This window comes from Notechis scutatus, chromosome 11 (assembly GCF_049901735.1).
Source record: "Notechis scutatus isolate UNSWTSFEM ecotype Mainland chromosome 11, rNotScu1.2, whole genome shotgun sequence".
Taxonomy (NCBI): Eukaryota; Metazoa; Chordata; class Lepidosauria; order Squamata; family Elapidae; genus Notechis; species Notechis scutatus.
In genome coordinates, this window is record NC_142019.1 from 8822582 (window position 1) to 8844835 (window position 22254).

Sequence of the window (22254 nt, forward strand, 5' to 3'; positions counted from 1 at the left end):
TGTGGTTCCTAGAAAACTGCAGTTGCATGAGTCACTTAAGAATCCAACAAGGAAGACTTGGGGTTTTATTTTCAGCTGGCAACTGACCAATTGCTGGTCAGTCAACATTACACCCTTTCTAGCAATGGAGAAGCGAGTTCTAACAGATGACACAGCAAGCAAAGTAGCTTAAAAGGAAACTCTCAAACAAGTATCATGTTCTACTGCTTGTTTTGGCAGGACTCTATCAGAACTACATCTCCTGAAATCCTGTTTTTCAGTAATTAAACACTTTCCTTGGCTGGACAGAAGGACACCTGGAGTTAACTCAAACAAAACAGGCCTAAGTCTAATCTCATACCGATTGCTCTTTTCTTTTCTTCTTTTTTCTTTTATTTTCTTTTGAGTTGGTGTTCATTCCTTATTTCTGCCTGGACAAGTCCCTGCAGTTTGCTTGGTGTGGTTTTTCAAAAGTGATTTGTCATTCTGTCCTTCCTAGAGCTGAGTGACCGGCCCAAGATGACCCAGCTATGTGCCAGAGATGGGACTAGAACTTAAAACTCTTCTGGCTTCTAGCCTAAAGGCTACGCTACACCCAACTGGCTATCACCGCTGGCCCCATTTCTACTAAAGCTATTGAAGACTGAAGAGTCACCACAGAGGTCTCATTCTCGTGGCCCGCGGGCCAATTGCGGCCCGCAGGACGATATCCTATGGCCCCCACCGTGATATGAAAGTATAATATTAGTGCGTTCTCCATGCGTCGCTAGCTGGCTAAACACTTCTATGTGCGGCCCAGCCTCACCCAGACGCTGCCTCCAGCGGCCCCCAGATAAATTGTGTTTGAGACCCCTGAGTCACCATATTATAAAAAAGATGTTGAGACTCTAGAAAAATTACAGAGAAGAGCAACCAGGATGATTAGGGGACTGGAGGCTAAAACATATGAAGAACGGTTGCAGGAACTGCGCCTGGCTAGTCTAGGGAAGAGAAGGACCAGGGGAGACAGGATAGCAGTCTTCCAATATTTGAGGGGCTGCCCCAGAGAGGAGGAAGGGGGTCAAGCTATTTTCTAAAGCACCCAAAGACCAGATGAGGAATAATGGCCGGAAACTGATTTAACCTGGAAATAAGGAAGAAACTTTCTCACAATCAACCCATGGAACAGAAGTTGCCCTCGGAAGTTGTGGGAGTGTCATCACTTGAGACTTTCAAGAAGAGATTGGACTCCCATCTATCAAAAACGGTGTAGGGTCTCCCGCTTGGGCAGGGTGGGGGTTGGACTAGATGACCTACAAGGTCCCTTCCAACTCTGATTCTCTGTAATCTGAAGATGTACAGTCCCAAAATTATTCAACGGACAGGCAAGATCAAAGCACCGGAAGCCACAGTGTCTGGTCTGTTATGTAGAAGCGTTTCATTTCAATCCTGGGCAGGACCAAGAAAGGTATCTTCTTGGAATGCTGCACCCGTTTTAAGGATTTCTCGTCCAGCAAGATGTAAAAGTTCTCCCCACGTTTCTGATCAAGAGGACTAGTTTAGAAAGTCACCAGACACTGTGGCGCAGTGGTTAGAGTGCAACACTGCAGGCTACTTCTGCTGCCTGCCGGCTGCCTGCAATTTGGCAGTTCCAATCTCATCAGGCTCAAGGTTGACTCAGCCTTCCGTCCTTCCCAGGTCAGTAAAATGAGAACCCAGGTTGTTGGGGGCAAGAGGCTGACTCTTCAAACCGCTTAGAGAGGGCTGTAAAAGCACTCTGAAATGGTATAGAAGTCTTAAGTGCTAGTGCTGAGCATCAAATGAAAGGGAAGATTAGGATAGGCATTATAGAAAAGTAAGCCGTCCTCTTTCCCATAACCAATAATGGTGAAGGGCCTCCTCCTCCTCCTCCTCTCCCATTTCTAAAAAGACCAATGAGTTCACACGTCCTCTATTATGAAAGAGGTGAAGAGGTGGACCTGTGGACCTCCAGATGTTATTGAGCTACCATCCCTAGAATCCATCGGTCAACTAAAAAGATACTCCTTTGGTCTTTTTTAGCTGCCAGCAGAAAGGGAGTGGGGGGGAAACAGTGCATTCCTCAAGTGCCTAGATAATCGCCCTGGCAGCCCAAAGTTGTCGGAGCGCAAGAAAATTACTGGAGAGCATGATTGATGTCTCTTGGCTATGGACGTGTCCCATTGGAGAATATACGTTCAGGGGGTGGGGGTGGGAAGACCAGGGGGGTCAAGGGGGAAATGAAAGATGTATTTTAGTGTTGGCTGGCTGTCAGGGCTCCAACATATCCACCCCTATTCAAATCATAAGTCTCTAGCCGCATCTCTCGGTGAAAAGAAAATTGATTTATTAGAAGTGGCCATGAGGGTCTTAGCTTGGTTTTTCATCCAGCTAACACCAACATGGCCACTTCTAATAAATCAATTTTCTTTTCACCGAGAGATGCGGCTAGAGATTTGAATGGGGGTGGATTTGTTGGAGCCCTGACACCTTCACTATTCGCCGTGCTTGCTAGGAATGCTGGGAATTGTAGTTCGGCAAGATCTGGAGGTTACCTGGCCGATCAAAGACCAAAGAGAGCTGAAAGGAGACATGCAATTACCAGAGAAGTCCCTCACCTCTTGTCAAGTGACTGGGCTATAAAGACCCTACAGCTTTCATTTACCGCTGCCCTGCCATGCATGTTGAGCCCTTACAGATATACGTGCCTTTATACAATAGACTCCCATAACCATGGATCGTCCTCAGTCCATCTGGACATCCAAGCGGTTCACAATGTCTTTGTCCACATAGCGACAGAAGAGGAAGAGAAGGTTGCTGGGAAGGTGAAGAGGTTCCACCATGGAAATCTTGGGAACTTGAGACAGCTCTCTTGCAACAAGGAGCACCAAATCCACCCTGTGAAGAATGACACAAGAGCAACCGTAGGCCACCCAGCATTGATCAAGCCCACCAGACTAGGATCGTTCTGCTCCCCAGGGGGTTCCTCACCATGTTTCCAAATCTTTGCTATCAGGCTTTGGGGATGTATCTGAAGAGTGGCATCTCTCACCATGGCTTAAGAGCAGGTACAGCAGCGAGATGGCAAACTTGGGGAAAGAGGGTGGAAGATTAGAAACCCACTAAGAAAGCACTTGGATTCAACTTAAGTCACTATCTAGACGGGAAAAGTTTGGAATTACGTACAACCTAGATCCAGGATGGCGAACCTATGGCATGTGTGCCACAGGTGCAGGCATGCAAGCCCCAGGCAAACTCACCTCACCGCGCATGCGGGCACCTCCCAGCTGATTTCCGGGCCTTTTTTGGCCTCCCAGAGGCTCGAGGGAAGCCTCTGCAGCCTTTGGAGGCCGAAAAACAGGCCCATCTTGTCACTTCCTGTATTTCCAGAAATACCGGAAGTGACAAAACGGGCCCATTTTTCGGCCTCCAAAGGCTGCAGAGGCTTCACTCCCACATCTCTGGGAGGCCAAAAAAGGGCCGAAAAATCAGCTGGGAGGCGCACGCATGCGTAGTGCAGGTAAGGGAGTGGCGGGGGGAGGAGAATCGCATGCGTATGCGCAGAGGGCATGGCCCCCCCGCGCGCATTGCCTTCTGGGTGCTGGCACATGAGTGAGCACACAATTTTCGGCACAGAAGCCCAAAATGGTTAGCCACCACTGCCAGGGGTCGCCAACCTTTTGGACCTCAGGGACCACCAAACTCATACTTTTAAATCCCAGGGACCACTAACTGGTTCTGTGGGCGTGGCCTAATTTGTGGGTGTGGCTTGGTGGTCATGTGACTGGCTGGGAATGGCTTGTATGTAAATATTATAAATATTTATATAAATATTGAATTTTTTATAAAAAAAAGAGAGCAACTTTTACCCAAAATCAGGCAAAGCAGGCAGGCAGATTGAGTTGCTCAAAGAATCATTCAGTGATCTATCTATCTGCCATCAGCTAGCTCAGTCTGTCACATGAAATTTGCTTGCCGTGAGTCTGCACTGAATAACAGAACCTTCAGTCGTAAGGGAGGTTCGGCTGTGCTTAAAAGCAGAGCTGAAGATCTAAAGACTAGCTAGAAAGCAAGAAATCCAACCATTTCCTGCTTCCTAACTAATCTAAATCTCCCGGCACAGGAGAACAGCCTTGTGTTTCTGCGCAGCCTGGATTAATTGCTTTGCGGGGGGTGCTCTGGGGTGAGATTTCCCTGCGTCCCACCAAAATTTTTCGCGCCTACCAGTTGGCAACCGCTGACCTAGATGGTACTTGCTAAGAAAAAATTCTACACCTCACTCCAGGATGGATTCCGCTCAGAAATGTGTACGCTCCCATACCTTATTGCCAAAGACCAAAGCGAGGGATTGCTTGACAGAATCAGGCTGCAACTGGGTGAGTTTGTGGAGGACGTCCATCAACTGTCTAAAGGTCAACTGCCCAATGGTGTCACAGAGAGGATTATAGAGGACAGAGAGGGTCTGCCAGAGTCCAAGGGGCCAAGAGGAAGAACAGCAAAGTGACAAAACATTAGATCAAACCCAAGTCTTCCACCCTGGGACAAATTATGACATCCAGTCCATAGACCAGAGATACTGGAATCCAGTCAACCATTGTATCTAAGCTGGGTTCACCCACGGGACTAAACCACAATGTTGCCAGCATCCTAAATGGACCATCCCTGCACTGTGTTCATTCAGGTTTACCACTTCATATGTTTAGTGAAGTTAGCCAGTTGTAGTTTATTCAACCAATCATGGCTAAACCAAGGTCAATCGCACCCCCCCCCCGCCACTTTTTTTAGCAATATCAACACATTGAGCCACAGAACAAATTCAGATTGTAACCTTCCCACCCCGCAGAACAAGCTTGGGACCTCAACTCGAATGAAGTCCGTCCATTTTGTCCCATTGCTTTCTGAAGACTTTGGGTCAGAAGAAGTCAAGCCATTCTGTGAGGTGGTTCTTAGAAATGCAAAATGCTTGCTTTGCACGCAAAAACCCCACCATGCAAGGGATCTCCAGATATCCGGGTAATGGCTAAAGGAGAACTAGGGTGAGAACAGGTACCTCCTCCAGCAAGTCCTTCTTGATAAGCACTGCTAGGTGTTGTACAATGTTGACAAGGATTATCTTGGCTTGCTCTGGGGACAGATGTGGCAGGAGACGTGCCACTAGCCGCTTCCCTTTTCTAATCAGTAGAATCTGTAGAAACTCCTCTTGGACCTCTCTGAAAGGAAAAAAAAACACCCAAGGGAATCAAAGCAAAGGCTTTGCGAGGAGTGAGAAAAACTACACGTTAAAGAGCTCAATAGTATAGCTACAGAAATGTCCTGGAATTTCCAGAAATTATCCAGAATCACTCTTGAGTGGTGAGGTTGGCCTGGGGCGGAGCTCTCATGAGTTCCATCCTAGGTAGAGGCAGATATTTCTCTCTCTCTCTGGGCGCAATGGGAATGTATCTGCTGGGGAAAAAAAAACTCCGTGCTGGCAACAGGAAGAGCATCTGGCCAGTAAAAAAAACCCCAGCTCCATTCAGTTGCTCAGATTCCGCCCTGCGAGGGAGGATGGGGTCGTTAAAAGGAGATGAATCATAGAATCACAGAGTTGGGAGGGACCTTGGAGGTCATCTAGTCCACCACCCCCCACACTCGAGCAGATCTGCCTAGGATCGAACTCGCAGCCTCTCGATTGTGAATCAGAATCACTCTGGATAAGAACAACAATTCCCAGTCAATGGGTAGAGAACGGCCTTCTCAAAACTGAAAGCAGAGGGTCATAGAGCAGGGAGGACGTGAACCTCAACAGTTCCAGACCACACGGAAAACGTTCTTTAGCACAGGGGTCCCCAACTTCCGGTCCTCGGCATGCCAGCAACTGGGCCACCCAAACAAGTGAAGCTCCATCTGCAGGAGCCAGGCTGCACACAAAACCACACCTCCTCCGGTCCGCAGAAAAATCTTTCCCCGTGGAACCAGTCCCTTGTGCCCCAAAATTTTTGGAGAGGGGGGCACTGCTTTAGCAGGAAAGCAGAAAGAAGAAGCGAGATAACTGTTGGTACTGTTAAGAAAGCAGCTGAAATGAATTTATGCAGACACTAAGTCATTGTAAAGGTGCTCTCCTGTTACCCTTATGTCATTTGTCTTGGACTCACTCTTTGCCAGAATGCTTTTCAATTCTCAGTGCTTGGTAGGTGCGCTCTAGCACATGGAGAAGCTTCTCACATAACTGGGGATGCATCTCCTCTGGGGCCACATCCAGTTTCCGCTGAATTTCCTCTATCTCCAGGAGCAGAAGGTACATCTGTTTCCACAGCATATAAAACATCAGCCGGGACTTTTAATCTACTCAACTGTTAAACCTTACAAACGTATAAAGAAGCAGCCAGCAGCCACTTACATTCTCGATCTGGTACAGTACTTGTATCCGTTGACTTCCCACCGCCTTGGAAAAGAAGAGAGGGGGAAACGAAAAGATTTGGGTCGCTAGAAAAGAAGCCGCCGGCAGCACGTTCTAACGAATCTGCAGGCCCCTTCCCACTGAATTTGCAACGACTTCTCCAGACGAGTTGCAGAATCGTGGAGCAATGAAATGGCACGCTACGTCCGTCCGACGCCCAGGACAAATGTTGATTTAATAGGTTTAAGACAGGGGTGGGCTGCTTGCGGTTTGCAGGGGATCTGGAGGGCCCCTAAGATTCTGTGAAGTTTGGAGCAACCCCCAAATCCCACTCCTGGCTGACCCCGCCCTGCCTCTCCCAGGTGTAATGACAAGGCAGTCGAGTTGTTTGATCATGAACAACTGAATCATGATTATATTTATTGGAGTCTAGTCTTGCATTTATACACATTTTTAATTTTTCTCCATCATTGGTTAACTTTGGTTACTGCTTAACTTTCGGTTACTGTTTAGCACAGTAATCCATACAATTAATTATCTCTAGTTAAAGTCTAACATATGTTGACCTCCTCTCTCTAATCCTCCTTTAGATTAGTGACTTTGTTTGCCCGAGTTGTATTTGCTTGGAAACATTCTTTATCTGAGGTTTGCCATCCGAGATTGGAACATTCCTGCAATTACAACTCTATACCCAGGAGTCCCCACAAGGCCCGTTTTGTAAGTGCAGGGTGCACACGGAGACTCGAGGAGGGTGAAAAACGGGCTTCTTGGAAGTTCGGGAAGGCCAGAAATGAGCCCATTTCCAGCTTCCAGAGAGCCTCCGGAGTCCGGGGAGGGCAAAAACACTCCCCCTTCAACCGTGGTGCAGGAGGCCAATTAGGCCATGCCTACCACGCCCACCCAACCACCGGGCAGAGAACCTGTTGCTAAAATTTTTGAAAATTTTTGTACGTTAGTTGCAACAATCTTCTCCCCACCCCCCAAAATATATAAAGAGAGGCCCCCTCCTGATGCTGCCATTCAGGTACAGGGTGGGCGAAACGATCGGGCACCTACCTGTTCCACAGAGAAATGGTGCACGGCATCGATAGCCCTGCGGGGACTGTAGCAGGTGGACATGGCTACCTGTCCTAAGGATCCAGGAATCCGCACTACTGGCAGAGGAAGTCACTGTTAGGAGAGGTTCGCGCATTTCCATGCCTTAGAAACACACACACACCCTTTGCACTGGACTTACTAGATTCATAGCTGTCCACTCTTTGGATATACGGAGTGACGAGCTTAGGGACCTCCGGTTTACTTCCTGCCAAGAATCCTTTCTCGGCTTGTTTGTGTTCCAGCTTGCGATAATATTCCTAGGGACAAGGTAGGACGTTTGGGTCAGAGGAGGAAGAGCCTACGGTATATAAATTAGGGTTATCTTTAGAGCAGTCCCTGGTGCCCCCAACCTTTTGGGCACCAGGGACCGGTTCCATGGACAAAGGTTTTTTTTCCATAGACCGGAGAGGAAAAGAGTTGCCTTCAGAAGTTGTGGGAGCTTCATCCCTGGAAGCTTTCAAGAAGAGACTGGACTGCCATCTGTCAGAAATGGTGTGTAGGGCAAGGATCTTCCAAACTTGGCAAGTTTAAAACTTGTGGACTTCCAGAATTCCTGAGCTAACATGATTGGAGGAGGAATTCTGGGAGTTGAAGTCCACAAGTCTTAAATTTGTCAAGTTTGAAGACCCCTGGTGTAGGGTCTGCTTGGGCGGTGGGTTGGACTAGAACAGGGGTCTCCAACCTTGGCAACTTTAAGATTTGTGGACTTCAACTCCCAGAGTTCCTCAGCCAGCTTTGCTGGCTGAGGAACTCTGGGAGTTGAAGTCCACAAGTCTTAAAGTTGCCAAGGTTGGAGACCCCTGGACTAGAAGACCTACAAGGTCCCTTCCAACTCTGTTAATCTAAGGTTTTGCATGCTGTCTGCATCCCGTGGATGGGGCTTCGCTTGTTGGTGCGGCCCAGATGCTGGCATGCTGTGGCCCGGTACTGGTCCATGGACCAGGGCTTGGAACCCCTGCTTTAGAGCATCTTATACCTGTCCTACTTTCCATTTACATCTTCAACAGGGACTGAAGGATGGCTTTGAAACCCATTTTGTCCAGGCAATGATCTCTGGAGGGATTATCCATTCCATTACTGGGGAGGCCATTTGAAGAATCCTTTGGCATTGTACCTGACCATCAAGAAACCATCTCATTTCAGCCTCAGAGTGTCCTGAGGTTCCAAGACCATGCACAGCCCTGAAACATCTCAAGTAGGGCTCCATACAATAAAGAATGTTTTTTCTGCGCCAACTCAGGAAGCTCAAACTGCCCAAGGAGCTGCTGATCCAGTTCTACAGAGGAATGATGGAGTCCGTCATCTGCATCTCTATAACTGTCTGGTTTGGTTCTGCAACCCAATAGGACAGGCACAGACTTCAGAGAATAATTAGGACTGTAGAAAAAGCGATTACTACCAACCTGCCTTTAATCGAGGACCTGTATCCTGCACGAGTCAAAAAGAGGGCTGTGCAAATATTTACGGACTCCTCACATCCCGGACATAAACTGTTTCAACTCCTTCCCTCAAAACGATGCTATAAAGCACTGCACACCAGAACAACTAGACACAAGAGCAGTTTTTTTCCTGAAAGCCATCACTCTGCTGAGCAAATAATTCCCTCAACACTGTCCAACTGTTTACAAAATCTTCACCTCACTCCTTATCACCCATCCCCTCCCACTTGTGACTGTATGACTGTAACTTTGTCGCTTGTATCCTTATGATTTATATTGACTGTTTCCTAGTATGTTTTGACTGCTTATTGTAATCTATGACTATTATTAAGTGTTGTACCCGATGATTCTTGACTCTTGATGAATGTGTCTTTTCTTTTATGTATGCTGAGAGCATTTGCAACAAGAGAAATTCCTTGTGTGTCCAATCACACTTGGCCAATAAAAGAATTCTAATTCTAAGACTCCCTAAACTGACACTACATTGAAATGTTTCCTCTGACCTAAGAGAAAAGGTTTGGATTAAAGAGTAGGTTAACTTTGGATTCCTCTTCCTGGACAATGGCTCAAGACTAAACACTTTCCTCAGCCAGAAAAAGACCACGCATCTTAATTGTAGCTTGTAGGTCAAATGATCCAACGGGCAAAACAATAGTAAATGTTCTTAAAGGGTTTGCTTGGAGTGAAGAGAGGCAGGAAAGAGCAACTTTGCTTTAAGCAGGGGTCTTCAAACTTGACAGCTTTAAAACTTGTGGACTTCCACTCCCAGAATTCCTCCTCCAGTCATGTTAGCTCAGGAATTCTGGGAGTTAAAGTACACAAGTCTTAAACTTGCCAAGTTTGAAGACCCTTGCTCTATTCTCCTTCCTTCCTTCCTTCCTTCCTTCCTTCCTTCCTTCCTTCCTTCCTTCCTTCCTTCCTTTCTTTTTCTTTCTTTTTTCTTTCTCTTTTCTTTCTTTTCCTTTCTTTTTCTTTCTTTTTCTTTCTTTTCTTCCTTCCTTCCTTCCTTCCTTTCCTTTCCTTTCCTTTCCTTTCCTTTCCTTTCTTTCTATTCTATATCTCTTTCTATCTATTCTACCTCTCTTTATCTATCTATTCTAGCTGTCTATCCTCTCTCTCTCTCTATTCTATCTCTCTTTATCTATTCTACCTCTCTCTTTATCTATTCCAGGGGTCTTCAAACTTGACAGCTTTAAAACTTGTTGACTTCAACTCCTAGAATTCCTACTCCAGTCATGTTCCACTCAGGAATTCTGGGAGTTGAAGTCCAAAAGTCTTAAACTTGCCAAGTTTGAAGACCCTTGCTTTACCGGGTCCCCCAGAGGAGCCTTCTGCTTCAGGAGGTGCCTCACGCGTTCCTCGACTTCCTCATTTCCTCCCTCGATAGCATCACTTCCAAAGGAACAAGGATGCACCTACAACCACAAGCAATCCATTGGGACGCCCATCCCAAGTCCCACCACTCCACGGATTCTCCCCTGCCCGGCCCACAAGCTGAGACCAGTTCCACCCATTTCCTGCACTCACCTGATAATAATAATCATCCCGCTTGGGATTTTCACTTTGCAGCTGTAACATCTGTACCTTTATCACCCAATCTTTTTCAACTGGAGTCATGAGGCCGGAGAAAGGATCCGCTTCGGATGGCTGGGAGTCCACGGAGGGACGTCTTGGAGGCAAGCAGGAACACGATCTATAAGATACGTTTTGAAATTCCCCTGGTCCAAGAAGTCAACTTCAGCCAAGAAATATATCCTCATTTTACCTTTAACTCTCTGGGGGAAGATTTTGAAAGCGCTCTTGAATCATCTGGATTCACACAAGCCATGAATGGAAGGTCAGTAGCCAACTTGAGTCCAAATTTTATTTTGAAGGCCTTACCTTAAATCTGGGATTTGTTCCACCAGATGGGATTTAGCGCGTGGAACAAGTACACTAAGCCACACAACCCTTCATGTATAAGGCACTGAAACAAGGATAGGGAATCTGCGGACAACCCAACGGTAAGGTTATCTCATGCTCAATAATTCAGCCCTGGTTAGAGGTGGTATTCAGCAGGTTCTGACCGGTTCTGGAGAACCGGTGGCGGATATTTTGAGTCATTGGGAGAACCGGCAAATACTACCTCTGACTAGCCCTGCCAACCCCATCTCTTCTCTGCCTCCCATTGAGTCCCAGCTGATCGGCTGGGTCTTCTTTGGTTGCACAGGAGAACAGAGCTGGAAAGCAGGTTAGTGGGGTGGGGAGGGAAGGGGGATTTTGCAGTATCCTTCCCCCGTCATGCCCACCAAGCCACGCCCACAGAACCGGTAGTAAAAAAAAAATCGAATCCCACAACTGGCCCTGGTGGGAAAACATTTGGGAAAAAGCATTTCAAGGAGATTTCCCCATTAAAAAAAACCCTCAGGATAAATGAAGCTGCAAATCAGTGGTGTGCTTGAAACATTTTTACCACCCGTTTGGTGGAGGGGGGGGGGCCTCGGTGGGCACGCTTTGCAGGTGCACGCACACTTTGCACATGTGTGTGCACCAAACATGCACTTTGTGCAGGCGCAGAGGCTTTCCGACTTGCCTCCTGCCATCCTGCACTCTCCCCTGTCACTTCGGCAGCTGCCATGTGGCACTCGGCTGTGCCGTGCAAAGCAGCTGCACTTCAAAAGCAATGAATAAAGGTGAGTAGGGAAGCCCAGGTGGGCAGGTGGGCGGGCCCAACAGCAGAGCCTCGGAGAGAAGTGGTTCTGTCTCCACTGCTCTTCGGCACTACCGGCTCGGCTGAACCAGTCCAAACCGGTAGAATACCCCCACTGCTGCAAATTCATATTACCCTTGGCAAGATTTTAGTATTTAGGCCCGAGTAGCATTCATGATATTTGACTGAAATATGAAACTAGCTACCTGGAGATGGCTCTGATGCTGGGAAAGGTGGAAGGAGGAGAAGAGGACAACCAGTGAGCAGACTCACTTATAGCAATGGCGGTGTACCATTGTAACCCTCTGAAGGACCAGATTGTCATGGAGAAAGTCGACCTGGTTGACTTGACCACACACAACCACCATTGCAATCTGTATAATTGTTATTTCGATACATGGAATATCACGACTCGAGTCAACCACCGTGGCTTTGTTCCCCCTTTCTATTTTCCCTGCCCCATTACCTCGCTTCTTGTCCTCGCAGTCTTTGGGTCAGAAATCGCTGGTGCAAAGGATGCAACTGGGTCATTGTGCTGGGCAAGCTAGGAAAATGGAAGACAAACGAGAGCAGTGAATGCCAACTCTCTTCGGGGTGGGGGGTGGGGGGGGGAACCAAAGAGTTGTCTGAATCCCCGTTTACCTGAACTTCTGTTGGCTGCCACCCGGTGGGCTGAAAGGTGGTGTTTTAGGGGTGTGGGTCGAAGCCCACGTTGGGCTGCTGGCATTGGAAAAGAACGGTTGGAATGGAGGTGGAGAAGCATATCCTGACATCTGAAGAGAAGACACACTGAGGGTTAGATCCTAACCGCTTTGGTCGTTCTGTTCTTCAACCATAACAATACAAGAGCACACAATAGATACAAACTGAAGGTAAACTGCACCAACTCAATTATAGGAAATACGACTTCAGCAACAGAGTGGTCAATGCCTGGAACACCCTACCTGACTCTGTGGTTTTTTTCCCCCAAATCCCCAAAACTTTAACCTTAGACTGTCTACTGTTCACCTCACCCCATTCCTAAGAGATCTGTAAGGGGCATAAGAGCACCAATGTGCCTACCGTCCCTGTTCTAATGTTCCCTTTTATTCTTACCCATTTCATGTATTAATATTCATGTTTATACCTGTATCTGTTATCTAACACAGTGGTCGCCAACCAGTGGGCGAGGACCACTGGTGGTCCGTGAGAAAATTTTGGTGGTCCACAGAGAAATGTCAAAGCATCCCCCAAAGCAATTAATCCAGGCTGCGCGGGAACACAAAGGCTACGCCGCCCACATGGCCCATGGGAACACAAGGCTTGCGTCACTTGCATTGCCAAGAAGAGGTAGTGAGGGGAGGGGGGAAAGGATGGAGGGGGGGGGACTTGCCCCTCTCATCCCATGTGCCTTGCCTGGCCACCGGGCTGCTTCTTTCCGCTTCTTTCTTCTTCTGCTTTTGGCTGCACGCAAGGAAAGCAGCCAAAGTCTTTCTTTCTCTTCCCCAAACTCCACCAGAAATGAGTCTTTGGGACCCTGCAAGTCCTCCTGCTCCAAGAGGCTGTGATGGCAAAGACTCATTTCTGGCAGAGTTTGGGGGAGAGAAAGAAAGACTTCTGCTGCTTCTGCTGCTTTCCTTGCATGAAGCCAAAAGTCTCTCTCTCTTCCCCCCTCTCTCCTGCCCCCCGAGAACGGAGCTGGAGATGGTATCTTGCGATCCCAAAGAATGATTGACCTGTAGGAAAATGGGATGGGGAATTTTCCTGCAGACTTTTTTTGGGGATTCTCCCAGGGTGTCTGCTGCAAATTGTGAGTTTGGTGGTCCCTGAGGTCCAAAAGATTGGCCACCCCTGATTTCTAACACATGCTCAACAAATAACATAAATAAATAACTTTTAAAAAAATAAGGTGCAAGATCAGAGTGAGTGTTCAGCAGTCCGAAATCTCTTTAAAGGATTTTGAGAAGGAATCACCTCTTGTATACTCTCGCTTAACAAAGAAGACCTGGTTAAGGACACCTTGGCTGCTTCTCCAAACCAGAGTAACAGAAACCCCTTCCAGCAGAGTACAGGTACAGCTCTTTGTACAACTCTTATAGCTTATAAATTTTGGCCACCCTACTACAAAAAAAGATGTTGAGACCTTGGAAAAAGTTCAGAGAAGAGCAACTAAGAGGATCAAAGGCCTGGAGACTAAACCATAGGAAGAACAGCTGCAGGATTTTGTTGTGGTTAGCCAGCAGCAGGTGCAGATGGCTGAGGAGAGCGAGGACTCAGATGAGGGGCCAGGACCATCAGGGAGTGCACTGCTGTCTTCAGAGATTGTGGGGGCTGGCAGCAGTAATGAGGAGGTTCCCGAGGAGCCTGTGCTAAGTGTGTGTGCACAAAGGATTGCTTGGAGGAAAGAACAGTTACAACAGCATGGGCGACTCGGGAGTAAGGCTGCAAGGTAATGGCCCCTCCCTCAAGAGGATAAAAGCCAGGTTTGAAAAAGCGTTCTTTGCAGAAAGCAAAGAAGGTCTGAAGTTCAACTTGTGGACTGCTTAGTTCATGTTTGGATAATCTTGTAAATTAGTTCTTATCTCTGGGTTTTTGGCAGCCTTGACAAACAAATTGGCAAGGCTCTTTTTTGTCAGAGCTAATTAGTGGAAAGGAACAGAATTAGTTATTAAACCTTAAAAGGTGGGGGCTGCTCCCTTTGTCTGTGTTTGCTCTTTGGGAACCTGGTTGGGTCAGAACAGATTTGGGTTTGGCTAGTCTAAAGAAAATAAGAATTAGGGGTGACATGAGAGCAGTATTCCAGTATTTGAGGGGCTGCCACAAAGAAGAGGGGGTCAAATTTTCTCCAAAGCACCAGAGGGCTGGACAAGAATGGAAACTAATCAAAGACAGAAGCAACCTGGAACTAAGGAGGAACTTCCTAACAGTGAGGACAATAAACCAGTGGAACAGCTTGCCACCAGAAATCATGAGCGCTCCATCACTGGAGGTTTTTAAGAAGAAACTAGACAGACATTTATCTGAAATTCTACAGGTTCTCCTGCTTAAGCAGAAGGTTGGACTAGAAGACCTCCAAGGTCCCTTCCAACTCATTCCATGCCATTCCACTCTCTCTCAAGTTACAACTATAATGGAGCTTGCCCATTACACTCATAACTTGGAGTATGCAATCTCAAATGATCTAAGTGTTAGAGCCCACTGTAACTACATAGCCAAAAAGGCATTAAGAGTTGTTAACCTAATCCTGTGTAGCTTTTTCTCTGGTATTATCACACTACTAACTAGAGCATACAAAACATTTGCTAGACCAATACTTGAATACAGCCCATCAGTCTGGAACCCGCATTACGTATCTGATATTAATACAGTGGAGAAAGTCCAGAAATATTTCACAAGAAGAGTTCTCCACTCCTCTACTTGTTGCAGAATACCTTATGCCACCAGACTTGAAATTCTAGACCTAGAACTATGCCACCTTCAGTCCGATCTAAGTATAGTATATAAAATTATATATTGCAATGTCCTACCTGTCAATGAATACTTCAGCTTCAACCATAACAATACAAGAGCACATAATAGATACAAACTCAAGGTAAACCACACCAAACTTGATTGCAGGAAATACGACTTTAGCAACAGAGAGGTCAATGTCTGGAATACTCTACCTGACTCTGTAGTTTCTTCCCCAAACCCCAAAAACTTTAACCTTAGACTGTCTACTATTGACCTCACCCCTTTCCTAAGAGGTCCGTAGGGGGCATGCATAAGCGCATTTTTCTTATATGTATCCATTTCATGTATTCATAATTATATTTATACTTATACTTGTTATCTTATAATCGCTTGACAAATAAAATAAATAACCCATGCAAGTTGCAAAACTGGTCAGGCTGACTGGGGAATTCTGGGAGTTGAAGTCCAGACACCTCCCACAGTGGCCAAGGTTGAGGTACTCTGTCCCAGAGGCACAATATTCAAATTCCATAGCACATCACCTGATTACGGCCAAACAGACGACGTAACCTACGGGATGGAGTGAACGGATAAGGCGGTCTTATGGAAGGCGACATCACTCGAGGTTGCTGCAAGAGAGGAAGAGGACCGGAGCAGTGACAATCATCAAAATTGAGAAGTTCAAACGTATATACACAACTCAACTTATATATAAAATACATATTAAAACCAGAATCCTGAACTCTTAGGAGATCTTGGCACCAACTCAAGCCGACGGTTTTTATCATTCAACAATGTGCAACGAGGTAGGTTCCTGCTAGAGCACGGAGCTTCTGCAGAATCAATCAATCATTTCCCTTACTTGACACATGAAACGCTGGGAAGCGGGAGTCCTGCCATAGAAAACCGAGCAGTGCACATCAGGGGAATCGAGGTAGTTGGTCCACAACGGTGAAGTCAGGAAGTCTAGATTGGAAGCGGACCGAGACATCCTTTCTAGAGCCTGAAGGATAAGAAACGACAGTCAACCCCCGAATTGCAATTCGTTGGGGTTACGGAGATGGGCTCGTTGACAGGAGGCGGCCAAAAAAATAAAAATCAACACCGAAGCACTGTCACAATGCAGATAAAAATCAGGCAAAGCTTCAAGTTGCACCGTTGGGCATCTTGACTTCTTTTGGCACATCCTCTGGACACCTCCCTTGCAGACCACAACTTTGGGGCAGTTCACTCACTATGATTAAAACTCCATATGACTGAATTTAAGGGTAAGTATTTGGCTTCTGCTCTGAAGCGGATTTTCAGACCTCAACCATCCTTGTTTAATCCCCATTTCAGTTGGAAGTGAAATGACCTCTCAAGAGGAGGAAAGAGGAAGAAGCTGAAGATAATTTGGGACCATGCCTTTTAGGCCCAAATTATCAATCGTCCTGATTTTAAAGCAATACGAGCAAAAGGTGTTAGGAGGAAAATATAATTTGGAGTGTCCTCCAGTGGCAGAAGGGTAGAGAACCACAGAAGGTAAAAAATAGGCTACCAAAATGCCATTTTTGAAAATTAATCCAGAATTCTGTTTAATTAAGGCAAATGGGTCCGATATCATCTCTTGCTTTTTCCTCTCTGAACTCCTTCCTTCCTTCTCTCCTTCCTTCCCCCTTTCCTCCTTTCTTCCCGCTTCTTTCCTTCTCTTCCTTCCTTCCTTCCATCCATCCATCTTTGATCATATCCACACTAAGATGTTCTCATTCGGAAAATAAAAGCCCCCTCCTCTAAAATACGAGAAGCTTCAAACACTTCCAAGGCTTCTTCGAGACCCAGCAGACCGGGGTTCACGCATGACTTTCCGTCCTTGTGTGTTTTTTGTTTTTGGCTTGCCGTGCTGGATGGATCCAGCTGCCGCTGTTTGAACACCCTGCCTTATGGCTGGCTCAGTGCTGGATCCACGCAGCCCATCCTGGTTTAGGGCAATTAGTGGTAGCCAAGCTTGGGTAGATGATAAAGCCAATCAGAGAGAAAGAGAGTTACCTGCATCACAGATAACGACGGGGCCCTTCTCAGAATTGGATTCCACATACAACTCTTTGAATGGGGCTAAACAGGAGAGGGAAAAATAGATGCAAAGATGAGAAAAGAGGCAAAATGACTGCAAGCAATTGGTACAGTTAAAGCATTCAAGGCTGCTTCTATTGCTCACTAGCTCGATACCCATGCTTTGCTACGAAACTATGTGATCGGGCTTAGTTTTTGGGGATGAAAATAAGTGTGTGTGTGTGTGTGGGATTCTGCCTCTGCCTACCAGCATCCATCGGTATTCATCTGGTTAGCATGTGAGATAGTTGAGGGCTGTTTGGAAACTGAGACAGTATTTGCTGTGTGAGCAAGGAGCCAGCAAGGGGCCTGGGCGTGGCTTAGCTCAACTGTTCTGTACTAAAGCTGCTTGCTGCTGTGAAACTGAAACTCCTCTCCTCTGCTTGTGTTTTGCATTTGGCACAGATTTCTTTTCAGGTGGGGAGGGGGAGTAGAACTCCTTAGCATCAGAGCGTGTTAATAATAATAATGTAGGAAATACTCTAAATGTTCTGATAGTCATTTCGAAAAATCCTTTCTTAGCGAGCACCTAGAAGCCAAGAGGAACATAGGTGCCAAATTTCCAAGTTTGTAGGCTTTACGGTTCTGGAGATTTTGTGATGATGGGTAACTTTTGTGCCAGGCCCTCTTTCACTCTTTCAGCCCAACCCACCTCACAAGGGGGTTGTTGTGGGGAAAACAGGAAGAGGAAGCTGTGTTGTGATATATTTGCTGCCTTGGTTCACAGCTGAATGTTTGTCTGATGGATCCGTTTAACAGCAGCCCCTTCCTGTAAAATCCTGCCTAACCCCAGCCCCCCTTTTTGTATTTCTTCCATTAGTACACATTTATCAGAAGGGGAGGGGGAGTAGAAGCTAAACCGTCTTACCAAGTAATCGGGAGAAAAATCTGAAAGATCGTTGGCCAGTTTGCTATCAAGAATAGCAGAATCTTCATTCTGCGAAGAGAAAAGAGGGGATTCAAAGAAAGAAAAATCACAAAAATGCCACTAAAGAGGATACAGGATGTCCTAAATCCAAAACGAGCACTCGCACAACTAATTTTATTTTTTTCAGGGGCATTATCGGCATTACAAAATATCAGTTACGGATTTTATTTTTGGCTATGCATTTAAAATTAAAGCGTGGAATTTTTTCCCTATATATGTAATCCCCCTTTGGTCAATTACAAAATTATAATTTGAAGTCAGATATGGTAGTGGATATTTTTATTTAACATATACCTCACCATTATTTTATTTTTATAAATAACTCAAGGTGACAAACATACATAACGATCCTTCCTATTTTCTCCATAACGATTACCCTATAGGCAGAGGTGGTATTCAGCCGGTTCTGACCAGTTCTGGAGAACCGGTAGCAGAAATTTTGAGTAATTTGGAGAACCGGTAAATCCCACCTCTGACTGGCCCCGGCCCCATCTATTCTCTGCCTCCCATCGAGTCCCAGCTGATCGGCTGGGTCTTCTTTGGTTGCTCTGCGCAGGAGAATGGAGCTGGAAAGCAGGTTAGTGGGGTGAGGAGGGAATGAGGATTTTGCAGTAACTTTCCCACCAAGCCACTCCCACAAAACCAGTATGTAAATTTTTTTGAATCCCACCCACTGCCTATAGGGTAAGTTGGACTGAGCCATTGTGACCAGCCCCAAAGTCGCCCAGCTGACTTTCATGCCTAAGGTTGGACTAGAATTCACAGACTCCTGGTTTCTAGCCTGGTGACTTGAAATTCTAGACCTAGACAACCTAGAACTATGACGCCTTCGGTCCCATCTAAGTACAGTACATAAAATTATACATTTGCAATGTCCTACCTGTCAATGAATACTTCAGCTTCAACTATAACAACACAAGAGCACACAATAGATACAAACTCAAGGTTAACCGCACCAAACTTGATTGCAGGAAATACGACTTCAGCAACAGAGTGGTCAATGTCTGGAATATGCTACCTGACTGTGTAGTTTCTTCCCCAAACCCCAAAAACTTTAACCTTAGACTGTCTACTATGGACCTCATCCCTTTCCTAAGAGGTCTGTAGGGGGCGTGCATAAGCGCACCAACGTGCCTACCGTCCCTGTCCTATTGTTTTTCTTTTTTCTTTATATGTATCCATTTGATGTATTCATAACTATGTTTATGCTTATACCTGTTATCTCATAATCGCTTAACAAAATAATAAATAAATAAATAAGTAGACCAAGGTGGACCAAGAGAAGACTATTGAGTTTACTCAGTGATTTACAGCCTTTCCATCTTCTCTCAGCTTAATCTACTTCACATGGAGATCTCTGGTCATACTACTGCCAAGTCCTGAGAGAAGATGGCTTCTAGATGAAAGAAGGAGCAAAACTTGAGGTCCCCTTCCATAGCTTAGAGAAGACCTTTAGAGGCTACACTTTTAGGGAAGCAACTCAAATCTAGTGCACTTTCAACGGATTGGGGGAGATGTCCCTTCTTTCATAGCCAGCTGGTCTACCACCCATTCTTTGCAGCTCATCTCCATTTTGAGAGCACCTATCAAAGGACATCATTCCCCAGGGTTCTCCTCACCTCCAGCAGAAGCTGACTGCATACAGCGCTCATAACAGCTGGATCTTCCAAGTCATGCAGTTTTCCTGCATTCTGACTTGTAGGCACCTCTCCATAGTCGGTCATGTCTTCTTCTTCTTCTTCTTCTTCTTCTTCTACCTCCATGGTGCTATAAGCAAACCGGGGCTGAAACTCTTGGGGAAAACGTTCCTCTTCTTTTCCATCTTCTACCATCAGTTCCATGTCTGAAGATCCGGTCTCCTTTTCTTCTCCAGCATTGGCCACCTCCTCTTCCCTGGGGTCAATCACAGCCACTTTCGGAGATTCCATGGTCAAGGCCTTTGCCGCGTGGTCTTCAGGGTAGGTTTGCAAACCAAGAGAACAAACATCTAGGTCAATATGGAAACACCCTCAGGCTAAAAGGGGAGGTCTGTAACTGCAATAGAATTCTTACATTATCGCAATCTCACTCTAAGCAAGATTTCACACGATTAAAGGTCCTGGGTTCAAGCCATCTTATTTTCTGTACTCCTTGCAACCGTACTAATTTCAGGATTTGGCGGATGTTACTAGATCCCTTTAGTTGTTGAAGGGGCTAAAGAGGTGGAAGACTATCATATAGTTCATGGTCTTCACAGAGGTCCCTCTTGTAAAGAATCCTGTCAGGATTCCGGCAGCTGCCCTAATTAAATCATGAGTCTTGAGCCAAGCTTCGAAAGCTTCAAAGGATTTATTAGGAGCGAACATGTCGGCATGACCTGTATGAAGCCTATTCTGAGACACGTAATTCATGTCACCATTGACCCTGGTTTCCCCCCACCCCTCTGAGTATATTATAATTCAGATTGTCCAATGGAACACATTCATGGGCTAGACGTCATCAATCACACTCTCCAATAGAGGATTTTCGGGCCCAGAATACCCGGTTGCCTCAGTTACAATTTCTGTAAGATCATCTTGGAATGTTCATTTGCCGTCTGTTCCTTGAAGGGGTTCCCCCTCCGCTTATTTCATATAGCAACTTGGAAATCAGCATAGGAGTGTTTTACAAGTTGACAAATACTTTAAAACAGGGATCTCCAACCTTGGCAACTTTGAAGACTTGTGGACTTCAACTCCCAGAATTCCTCAGCCAGGTTCTGGGAATTGAAGTCCACAAGTCTTAACGTTGCCAAGGTTGGAGACCGCTGCTTTAAAAGAATAAAACGTAAATAATACAATTTAATCACAATACTTTAGTGATTAATTTGATATAAAATTAGCATTCATATATTAGGTTTGGTTTGTTCTGAGCCTTTGCAGGCTGCAAATCTAGGGAAGTGACTTGGCTTAACACATTACACAATCTTAAGAAGGTTGCTTATCTTAGTAACTAGGATAAATGTGCTCTGTGAACTTAACCACTATTTAACTTGGAAGGGGTCATTTTCAGCTTTTCAGATATACTTGTAAATTGGCCACATGTCCAATTGAATAGAGCAAACACTTCTATGAAACTCAATTATCAGTCATATTTTCATTATACAGTATTTACAAAAGGTATATTAATATTAATATACAGCTGTTTAACATCTTTGATGGACCACCCTTCCTAAAAAATAAATCTGGTGCAGAATTTCATTCTAATTGGAAAGCATTCTTGCATAACACTATATATAGTTTTGTATCGCATCCAAGATTTGGGTTTTCCCTTCCCAAAACTATATTTCAACTTGACCTATAACGTTCAGTATTAATAGAAAATGCTAGCAATAAGCAATATGTTGTTTATTGTTCAAATATGTTCACTGACAAGTTCCATAGGGATAATTATCCACATTTTTTTAACAATGGGTTTTTATATTTTTAATCTCTTATTTATACTTTATATTCTTGTAAAGGAAAAAAAAAGAAGAAAGAAAATTCAATTACGACAGCTTTGGTTCACTTTTGTCCTGCTATACTATTTCATTACAAACTCTCTACGCCAACCACAGAAACCAGGATTTGCTGTTCCAGTATGTTTTACCTGAGGTGAGTGTTAAGTTTATATATAGATCAATTTCATCCTCTTCCGTTGCTGTGTCAGTGACAGGTTCTTCCTCTGTGTCCTCCCCCATCATGAAATAATCCTCTAGTATCTGATTTAAACAAACAAACAAGAAAACGGAATCTCATAGATTTAAATTCCTCCTTGGAAAAGAATAGAGAATTTGACCAAAACAGGATATCAAACTGGGTCAGTTCAACAAAGTTTAAACTCAATAGTTTGGCTTCCATGTCTGTCTACTTCAGCCAGAAATAGTGTTTTGTACTGAGCCAGCATCACTGCTGAGTTACTATTATCTATACTAGCAGTAGTATTTCAATTCCTCTCCAACTGTAAGACAGCCAATAATTTTGTTTCCCTTTTAAGAGTCCAGCCCTAGTGCTGAGAAAGGACAAACTAAGTCTTGCACGGTCTCTAGCAGCCACGAGGAGGTGTAATCCACATTTAGGAGGGAAGGAGGAGGAAACAACTCCGTGCGTAAAGAGCTCGCCCCGCGCGGAGCATCTTTGGAATTACGCGCTCTGGGAGTAAAGTCTTACTACTCCCGACCGCACGGACGCAGCTACTCCGGGGAAATGAACTTACTCGACGGTTGCGT

General features: G+C 45.5%; 1 protein-coding gene across 1 annotated transcript; it reads right to left on the bottom strand.

The window, feature by feature from the left end:
* Positions 1 to 2647: 2647 nt before the first annotated feature.
* On the bottom strand, positions 2648 to 21741 carry PATL2 (PAT1 homolog 2). The gene is made up of 17 exons (XM_087972737.1): positions 21636 to 21741; positions 19649 to 19980; positions 17970 to 18038; positions 17039 to 17104; positions 15876 to 16016; positions 15556 to 15642; positions 12224 to 12354; positions 12048 to 12125; positions 10420 to 10561; positions 7593 to 7710; positions 7412 to 7509; positions 6356 to 6400; positions 6111 to 6259; positions 5027 to 5186; positions 4298 to 4438; positions 2968 to 3065; positions 2648 to 2874 (listed from the first exon to the last, which is right to left on the bottom strand). Exons 1-17 carry the CDS (start codon positions 21727 to 21729, stop codon positions 2721 to 2723), a joined length of 2103 nt encoding a protein of 700 aa, XP_087828863.1. The 5' UTR covers positions 21730 to 21741; the 3' UTR covers positions 2648 to 2720.
* Between the last annotated feature and the right edge of the window lie 513 nt (positions 21742 to 22254).